Raw genomic sequence first — 9,863 nt, 5'->3', positions numbered from 1 at the left:
TTTTTGTTGATGGTTGAAATAATCGTGACATTAGAGATGAAATGCACAAGCTATGTTTCTCTCTCTCTCTCTCTCTCTCTCTCTCTCTCTCTCTCACACACACACACACACACACGAACACACATACACACAAATACACACACACTTTTTTTTAAACAGAGTTCGGTTGTTGTTTTTCTTAGTTTTAATCAACACAAGTACAAAATGTGCACTCTCATTTATTCACAGCATAACATTGATTTGAGCCATGGGATGAACAAATATTGCCACAGCTTGTCTGCTTATGTGCATATACCTTGCATCACACTTTCAAGCAAGTTTTTTGTTTTCAAGTGAGCATGTGGGCGAGAGATCAGTGGTGAGTAGTAATCAAGTGTTCAGCTTTGGAACTGACACTTTCCTGTATTGACACTTAAAATGAGATAACATCAGTTCTTGTTGTAGTTGTCTTAATTTATTAATTTTGTTCAGCTCATAATTAGAACTCCAAACATATAACAGTTAACATTCTCAATTTTGAAACTAAAACCAAGTATTGCACATAGAATTTAATCTGGCACACAATTTGTGTTTTGAAACAAGAAGAAATAAAGAATCAAAATAGATGCTGTTCTTGGGCAGAATTCTCTGACATATTCTACAATGGCAAGGCTCAGACTTGAGAAGTAATGGCAGCTGCACCCCTTTCAAGTCTGAAGAGTTTTGTTTGATCCAGGTAGAAGAGAAGGGCATTATTTCGCTTTACATATATTCACAACAAACTATCTTGATCGTATTGAAATTTCAAAGAGAAAAACACATGCACACGCAGCCACACACACAAATTCAAAATGTTTCAGCGTTTTGGACGGGAATTATTTTACAAGAGGAGACAGAAGGAATGTTATGCCAAAAACCTCATGGTGGTGAAACACATGATAATTAAGCCAGGTGCATTATGATAAATATGGGATAATTCAGCGGCAAGACGGTGTTAATTGATAGGGAGTGGCAAAATTAGGGGTACATGTACTCTTTACGGTCAAGGTTAAACATCTGCCACATAATTCATAAACACAGGAATAATAACGAAGACAAGATTAGCAGCAGTTTGAACCGCATTTAAAAAAGACCAAGTTCGCATGATATCAACATTGTTTTTGTTTTGTGTGTAGTTGTGGCTACTCTATACGTATGCATGGGTTACCATTGGCACTCACAGTGGTCAACCACTCTCATCTACAGAAATTAAACGACGAAAGTGTAAAAAGTCTACACTGAGTAACTGTGGCTATATGTTACATTGCAGCAATACTGCCGACTGTTTAATGAATGAACATGAATGCACTTCTCTTCTGAATGATAACATCTTTCCCGCAAACAGTTCAGAAATCGCCCAAGTCTGCAGTAGAAGCGCGTCTTCTTCTCTTCGTTAACTTTCAGTGGGTGGTACATGTACGACTAATAATTCGGGAGAATGAATGAAAACAGATGAGCATAGATGCATGAACACTTGGTTTAAACAAGGTTTTATTCAAGGATTACGTGTTCATGAAATTTACATTATCATAAAGTGAAAACAACTAAAAGCCTACGGCTTAACACTTGATTATGTACACCAAATAGAAAGCTATAGACACGTTGGCTGGTACGCTGTACTGCAGGTGATGGAACTAATTAACTTTCACTGGGAAGCTACAGCACTACTCAGACCTAATGATAATTCGAAGCAGGAGATGAAGGACTTAAAGCTAGGGTGACTCAGTTTATTCCTGACTGGGTGCGGTGTCCTGCGTTACTTCCTCGCTTCCCTGACCCTCTCCCTCTCCCTCTCCCTCCTCCTCCTCCTCCTGGAAAAAGTCAAGTGAAGAAACTTTCAACATTTCAAAGCCGATGAGAAACTGCTGTGGTGATGAATTGACCAAAAACTTGAAATGCAGCATTGTTCTGAAGTAAATGGCAAACACTATGAGTTATGAAAGACTGTATTATTGACGGGCTTAAAATGATATACAATTCTTCTTAGACGGGCCCTTAAAAAAACACAGCCACACACGCACGAGCACACACACAGACTCACCACCACACCACCCATGCACCTCCCCCTCTTCACACAGAAACACACACATGCGCACACGGCACACCGCCACCCATGCACTCATACACACGCACCCTCCCCTTCCTTGTACACACTGACGCACACACACACACACACACCAGAAGGACAGCTACACACACACACACACTCACACGCACGCTTTACTTATACACACCTGATCGCAGTCTTCATCCGCTCCGGAGCCCTCAACTTCACTGTCTCCACACATGCGTGATTTGCCTCCCTTTGCTTTGCCTGGACACGGATACGAGAGATAATTAATTTATTAAACATTTACTTCAAAAGAGACAATTCTCGGCATGGAATCTATTTTGTATCGCTGAAAATGTCATGACCTTTTCGCCTGCGATGACTGGTTAAAAAACAAACAACCCACACAAACAAACAAGTCGCGTAAGGCGAAATTACTACATTTAGTCAAGCTGTGGAACTCACAGAATGAAACTGAACGCACTGCATTTTTTCACAATGACCGTAGTCCGCCGCTTGTGCAAAACGGAGTGAAACTGACGAGCCTGTTTAGCGCGGTAGTGGTTTCGCTGTGCTGCATAGCACGCTTTTCTGTGCCTCTCTTCGTTTTAACTTTCTGAGCGTGTTTTTAATCCAAACATATCATAACTATATGTTTTTGGAATCAGGAACCGACAAGGAATAAGATGAATTTGTTTTTAAATCGATTTTGGAAATTTTATTTTGATAATAATTTTTATATTTTTAATTTTCAGAGCTTTTTTTTAATCCAAATATAACATATTTATATGTTTTTTGAATCAGGAAATCGGATGTAGAATAAAATGAACGTACATTTGGATCGTTTTATATAAAACAAAATTTATTACAATTTCCAGATTTTTAATGACCAAATTCATTAATAAATGTTTAAGCCACGGGCAAGCTGAAATGCAATACCGAAGTCCGGCCTTCGTCGAAAATTGCTTTACAAAAATTTCAATTAATTTGATTGAAAAATGAGGGTGTGACAGTGCCGCCTCAACTTTTACAAAAAGCCGGATATGACGTCATCAAAGACATCTATAAAAAAAAAATTAAAAAAAAGGAAAAAAACCGTCCGGGGATATCATACCCAGGAACTCTCATGTAAAATTTCATAAAGATCGGTCCAGTAGTTTACTCTGAATCACTCTACACACACACACACACACACACAGACACACAGACAGACACACATACACCACGACCCTCGTCTCGATTCCCCCTTTATGTTAAAACATTTAGTCAAAACTTGACTAAATGTAAAAAGAAAAAAAGAATCGAACTTGACACAAAAGTTCAACGAAATCGATATCATAGCAACAGAAAAAGTCACATAGCCATCTACTCTCATCAGTCCTCAACATCAATTTGTAGAATGTCACAAAAGAAGGACTTTGCGTGCAGAACAAATTAAAACCGTCTAGAAATTGCGACCAGAGGAAATGAACATTAAAGGCCCATGCCGTCTGCCTCAAATGGTTTACAGAACGATTTAAATCTTCTCACGAAAAAAGCAGTTCTAACCTTATCTTTCTTTCTTTATTTGGTGTTTAACGTCGTTTTCAACCACGAAGGTTATATCGCGACGAGGAAAGGGGGGGGGGGGGGGGGAGATGGGATAGAGCCACTTGTTAATTGTTTCTTGTTCACAAAAGCACTAATAAAAAAATTGCTCCAGGGGCTTGCAACGTAGTTTCTAACCTTATGGCCGAACACAATTGCAATGACACAGTTCGTTTGAATGGCTATTTAGCTTGCGTAAATCACAGTTTTCGTGGTTTATCTAAACCCTGAGCCATCGTGTACCCGGCCGTCTGATCCACTTTCCTTTTTTTCACAATTGATCGTCAGTTTGTGATTTCAATGCGACTCACTGTATCTGCAATAGCACGTTATTGTGTACCTCTGAATCTAAAATGCAACAAACGACTGCGAGTCACACGAACTTATCGGCGGCGGTTGGCTTCAAAGAAGCATGCGCGAGGCTATGCAGAAAATTCGTCTCAATGCTTGGGCAAACACGACCTTGCGTGGCCTGCTTCCGGGCTCCCTTTTTTTCAAACTTTCAAAACGTCGAATTGTACTGATCCTTGTCTTGATGAAAAAAGAATTCTTTTATGATTTAAGAATATTTGTGTAACAAGCTGTCAATTTATTATTTAGATTTTAAAAGTTAGGTCTAGCGCCAAAACTCCTCCGAAAGCGGCGTATGGCTGCCTAAATGGCGGGGTAAAAACGGTCATACACGTAAAAGCCGTGGGAGTTTCAGCCCATGAACGAACAAACAAGCGCCAAAACGAGGCTTCTGATTTGTCTCATGGTAAATCCGTTCTGACTGCACGAATTAAATTCTTTGAAAATGTATCACTCTCAACGGAAAGCAGCCGGGATGTTCCAGTTCAGTGAGCGTTCAAATGGAAATATGTTTGTACTGTATGTTGAGGCTCGGGGAGCTCAGTGATCAGAAACGGATGGTTTACGGGAGGCTGAGTGTGCCTTTAACTGTTCATGAAATAATCAACATTTAAGCGAGGAGTGGCATATTCGTGTTGTGAAAATCAGGAGAGGGTCTCAGTGCAACTCACACTTATCAGTGTGTATGTCAGTGCGTGTTACTCACCTTCTTTACCGATATTGCAGTAGGGCACATCAGAACAGTCTCTCACCTCCAGGCTGTCACCTGAAAACAAAATAAGTCAATTTTGTTTGCGTTCATTGTCATTAATGGTAAGCTGCTCCACAGTGCAATACCTAGGCTACCTCTGCCCACTGAAGCCGTCCTTGTGTGGAATTTGTCACTGTGCCATGCTGTAAGTGTGCAATTTGCTCTTTTAAATTGTGTGTGTGTGTGTGTGTGTGTGTGTGTGTGTGTGTGTGTGTGTGTGTGTGTGCCGGTGTGTTTGTGTGTGTGTGTGTGTGTGTGTGTGCCGGTGTGTGTGTGTGTGTCGGTGTCGGTGTGTGTGTGTGTGTGTGTGTGTGTGTGTGTGAGCGTGTGTGTGTGCCACAGTGTATGCGGTGTGAATGTGTGACAGCGACATTTTACTGGGTACAACTGCAAATCGGAGAAATGACGGGACACAAACGACACTTCCTTTCAATAAGCTAAACTAACGAAGGGGAGTAAGCAGTTTAAATGAAGACAACAGTATTCGTTGAGAGCTATGCGGCGGAACCAGTTTTCTCACACGAGCGAATTTCATTGTCATAAATAAGGATTATAATTGCAAGCTCATACGTTCTTCTTTTTCCTAGGTACTAAACACACACAAAACTCACAAAGACAAAAGAAAGAACCAATATTATTGACCTAACGGTTTGTTTGTTTGTTTGTTTGTTTGCTTAACGCCCAGCCGACCACGAAGGGCCATATCAGGGCGGTGCTGCTTTGACATTTAACGTGCGCCACACACAAGACAGAAGTCGCAGCACAGGCTTCACTGTCTCACCCAGTCACATTATTCTGACACCGGACCAACCAGTCCTAGCACTAACCCCATAGGCCTAATGCCAGACGCCAGGCGGAGCAGCCACTAGATTGCCAATTTTAAAGTCTTAGGTATGACCCGGCCGGGGTTCGAACCCACGACCTCCCGATCACGGGGCGGACGCCTTACCACTAGGCCAACCGTGCCGGTTTGACCCTTTCGACGCCGGGTTTCTAGTGATGTATCAACAGCTTCTTTATTTCCGTCTAAAATGTTTCATTGTGCACCTACTCATAAAAGTAATTTCCCTCTGATATAGCATTGTTGCGAATATTTTGCGGGTTTCTGGACGATCACTGATCGGATGCATATAGCACCATTCCAGTGGTCAAGGTCGTTTCGAGGTCGCTCTTCTTAGGAAAAAGTTAGAAGAAGCTCGTTAAGTTGTCGTCTGCAATCCTTTCATTCCAGTTGGAGACATGGTCGAAATCTAGAAAGAACTTTACAAAAGACAAGAAAGAAGATGTGTATCGCTTACCGGGCTAGAATTGCAAGTGAGTGAAGTGCCAAAGTACTTAAGTGAACCACTGAATCTACCGTAGTCAAATTGTGTTGGCATTATTGAGTAACGGATACTGTGAAAATCGAACGGAACCGGCGAAGACGGTCCATGAAATTAACATTCTGTACACTGATAGGCCTACAGGTGCGTGTCAAATCTTTATGAAGAGAGAAAAAACAACCCAAAAGAAACTTAAGCGTGAATTACAACGTTATTTCGGGAATCAACTGCTGTCGAAGTAGCCTATGTGATTTAGCAATTCACCGACAACTTCACACGGCTAGGCTGTTTTTAACGCTGATCTTGTTAATATGGGCCGGGATTCGAGAGTCCATCAGAAAAGTTTGCAGAGATGAAAAGGATGGCAATGACAACCGTCGTCAAATTTAATGGACGTGTTAAAGTATGAAGAAAAGTTCCCGAAAGTACATAGTCAATTCAAACACATGGTATTGTCAGTGTTGTATTACCCCCTTTGGTGGTGCCGAGTCGGTGGTATTTTGTACGTTGAGATGGGACCACCAACAGTCCAATAAAGTGCACTCATCGACGTACCAAATAAGAACCTATTGCTAAAACTTTTCCCGAAGAGCACTGTGACACTTGGATGTATTTTCAACAGGACAGTACCTCAGTTCATAGAATATAATGGAAGATATGGAGCATGTCAAAATACCGCAGCGAAAAAGAACATTTGTAACATCATCTCAGTCCTTGGACCTGCAGTGCGCACTGTCTGCATGAAGGAACAAACTCCTCCATACAACATTCATTCTGTCTCCGTACACGTGGTTTCCAAGACGCTGTCAGCAAGTCCTGTAAACGAAGGGACACACCGTCGAATGCGGAATAGATTGAGAACAACATAAGGTAAGAAAAGCGTTTTGCTTTACTTCTGTTGATGTTATTATTTTTTTTTCCTGAACGAAAACCGGGACAAGAGGAGGGGGGACGACTTTTGTCAGTTGAGGGAATAGAATTGTCATGAGCGCACATCGCGCCTTTCGAGTTTTTCATTAGTGAGTAAAACTCCGAAAATTTTGTAGCAGCCTTTCTCTGTACCAACCACATCAGTTTACACATTCATGTATGTATCTTTTTGAGAAGGGTCAAATGAAAATCTGCGTAAGAAAGAAAAGAACTGTCCTACAGAATTCTGCCGGGAATAAAATTAAATCCGAGAAGTCATGGTTACTAAGTCACCTTTATAATTTCGGGACTACATATGACCCGTCGTTGCCAATTATTTGTTGGTTGATTTCGGCCGTCCACTTTCTATGCAGTCATCAGTGTTAGTGGATGTTTACTTGTAAATGTTTTCAATGATAATGGAGCCTGATTTTCTTATATTACTGAAAAAGAGTATCAACGCATTTCAATGAACAACCTTACCCTCGCAGTCGTTTCCACCAAAACGAGGATCTGGACATGTGCACGTGCGCTGACGTACTTGCAGTGACGTCTGCTCTGCGCAGGTGGCGGAACACGCTGACCAGTCGCTCCATGGACACCACGTCCCGTTGCCTGCAACGGTATCAGGAGTTCTCTTCCACACACACTCAGTAACATTGCAGTTCACGTGTTGGGGAGGCCTTCTTGTTCTCCAACACGGGAATGTTCAAATGGGGTCGTACGTTCTACTGAATTTACTGAGAATGCCCGGTGTTCAGGTGTATGCTTCTTTAATTTGCATTGTTGAACTTTTATTTTTCTATGAAAAAAGAAGAGTACTGATCCTGAAAAGGGTAATCATATATTTCTCAAAACAATGTCTCATATTTCAAAAATGCTTATAGTAGTTGCACTTCGTTTGGCAAAGGAGTTTTTAAAAAATCAATAGTAGGGCCTAATTTGACTTTTGGAAAGGAGTGCTTGTGTGTGAAAGTTGAAACTGCGTCCTTCACAGTGCGATTATAATTTCGTCAACTACTGAACCTAAGTTACAACAAGTGCCGGTGTCACGATTTCATCTTTCGCCTGTGTACATATTTCCCCCTCGACATATACTCAAGACTGAAATGTTGTTTCCTGGTAAAATTAAGAAGTGAAATTATTTATGGACGAAAAGCATGTCAGTTTCTTGCATGTGAAGAAAATTGGTGGTGAAATGTAATAGATTTCACCCCCAAAATCGATTTATTCGAAAACGTGTACCGAGTGGTTACGTCCCTTGAGTAAGAAGGGAAACATTTTTAGGATGAATCAAATTTCTAAGTTAAATAAAAGAAATAGGTTGAACAAATTTGGCCCCATGAATGTAAGGTACACAAGGTCGCTCATCAGTACTATCGAAGGGTGTTTTTTTGTTCAGTGTAGAGTTTATACTAGATCAACGAGGCCGAGAATCGAAATATCACCACGGCGAAAGATGAAAACGTCAGACCGGGAAGCAAGGTGAGCTGATGATCGATGCACTGAATCTCAGAAAGTATTATTGCACTTTGGCAAAACTTTTAAGTATTAAAATCCACGTAAAATAGACTGAACAAAATGTCGTCGATATGACTTACGAGGACAGTCTTGGTCGTTGAAGCACTCCACGCGCTGGTACTGTGTGCCTTCACAAGGGCGGCCGCCATGTTGCGGACGAGGCTGACTACACAGACGTGTGCGGATGCGGAAGCCCCAGGAACAGCGCGGCGCGCGGCAAAACCCGTAGTCGTTCCACTCGCTCCAGGCTCCGTTCACTGGTACACAGACACCAGGACAACATTTCATAATATGGGGACAGTCATTGTAAGAGTTTTATGCATGGAAGAAAGAATGTGTATCATCGCTAGAATAACTGCCACGTGACTGAAACAAAAAAGCATCACGTAGTTGTGTCTCAAGCTTGCTCTCTCTCTCTCTCTCTCTCTCTCTCTCTCTCTCTCTCTCTCTCTCTCTCTCTCTCTCTCTCTCTCTCTCTCCTCTCCCAACCTCGCTCATACACACACATACACACACACCGTACACACTGTGTACACACACACACACACACACACACACACACACACACACACACACACATACACACACATACACACAGAGAAAATACTGACCAGGGCAGGGTCTGGCACTGACGCAATTCATAGTCTGAACACTCTCGCCCTCACAATCTTTCCCACCATGCATCGGGCGTGGACTGTTGCATCCACGAGACCGCGTGCGCAAGCCAGCTCCGCACGTGGCCGTGCATTGGGACCACTCGGCCCACAGTGACCAGTGTCCATCCTCTGTTTAAAAGGGTAACAGTGTTTAGCAACGACATCTAACAACAAAAGACACACAGATAAGTAGATGAATAGATTGGTAGACCGGCTCGACTCAGTAGTACCTCTGCCGACCCCGGAAACAAAAACAAGCTGACTTATTTTCTAAACATTAAACCTATATTTTTTTAAAGCAACATCAAGATTCAGTTTCAAGAAACTCCGACGCATCATTTTTGTCCAAGACAACACTCATTGATACTCACGCGGACATTTGGTCATTTCGCACTTCCTGGTCAGCACGGGGGACCCTGGGCACTCTTTGCCCCCGTTGGCCGGGGAGGGGCTGTCGCACGCGCGCACGCGGCGCTTGACCCCAGGACCGCACGTGGCACTACACAGCGTGAACTCGGACCATGTGCTCCAAGCGCCATCCACTGGAGAACAATGAAAGAAAGTTAAAATCAGTGCAATGCCGGTGTAACACGAGAAAATTACTCCCACGAGATTTTTACTCCGGAGTAAACATTTCGTACGAAAAAGTTACTCCCTTTACGAAAAAAGCACTCCCCCATTGCACGAGAAAATTACTC

The 9,863-nt window shown here is 42.3% G+C and overlaps 1 protein-coding gene across 3 annotated transcripts in view; it reads right to left on the bottom strand.

Moving 5' to 3' along the window:
• Positions 1-161: 161 nt before the first annotated feature.
• LOC138963961 (properdin-like) overlaps positions 162-9,863 on the bottom strand; it is a 72,000-nt gene continuing 62,298 nt past the window's right edge. For all 3 annotated transcript variants that reach the window (XM_070335821.1, XM_070335820.1, XM_070335822.1), the window contains exons 8-14: positions 9,537-9,707; positions 9,121-9,294; positions 8,590-8,766; positions 7,472-7,603; positions 4,713-4,772; positions 2,253-2,332; positions 162-1,829 (exon numbers count right to left, since the gene is read on the bottom strand). In XM_070335821.1, coding sequence (XP_070191922.1) covers positions 1,746-1,829; positions 2,253-2,332; positions 4,713-4,772; positions 7,472-7,603; positions 8,590-8,766; positions 9,121-9,294; positions 9,537-9,707 — 878 coding nt within the window. In that variant the 3' untranslated portion in view covers positions 162-1,745. The remainder of the gene's footprint in view (positions 1,830-2,252; positions 2,333-4,712; positions 4,773-7,471; positions 7,604-8,589; positions 8,767-9,120; positions 9,295-9,536; positions 9,708-9,863) is intronic.

The sequence above is a fragment of the Littorina saxatilis genome, linkage group LG4, assembly GCF_037325665.1.
Source record: "Littorina saxatilis isolate snail1 linkage group LG4, US_GU_Lsax_2.0, whole genome shotgun sequence".
Taxonomy (NCBI): domain Eukaryota; kingdom Metazoa; phylum Mollusca; class Gastropoda; order Littorinimorpha; family Littorinidae; genus Littorina; species Littorina saxatilis.
This window is presented reverse-complemented; position numbering and strand designations above follow the sequence as displayed.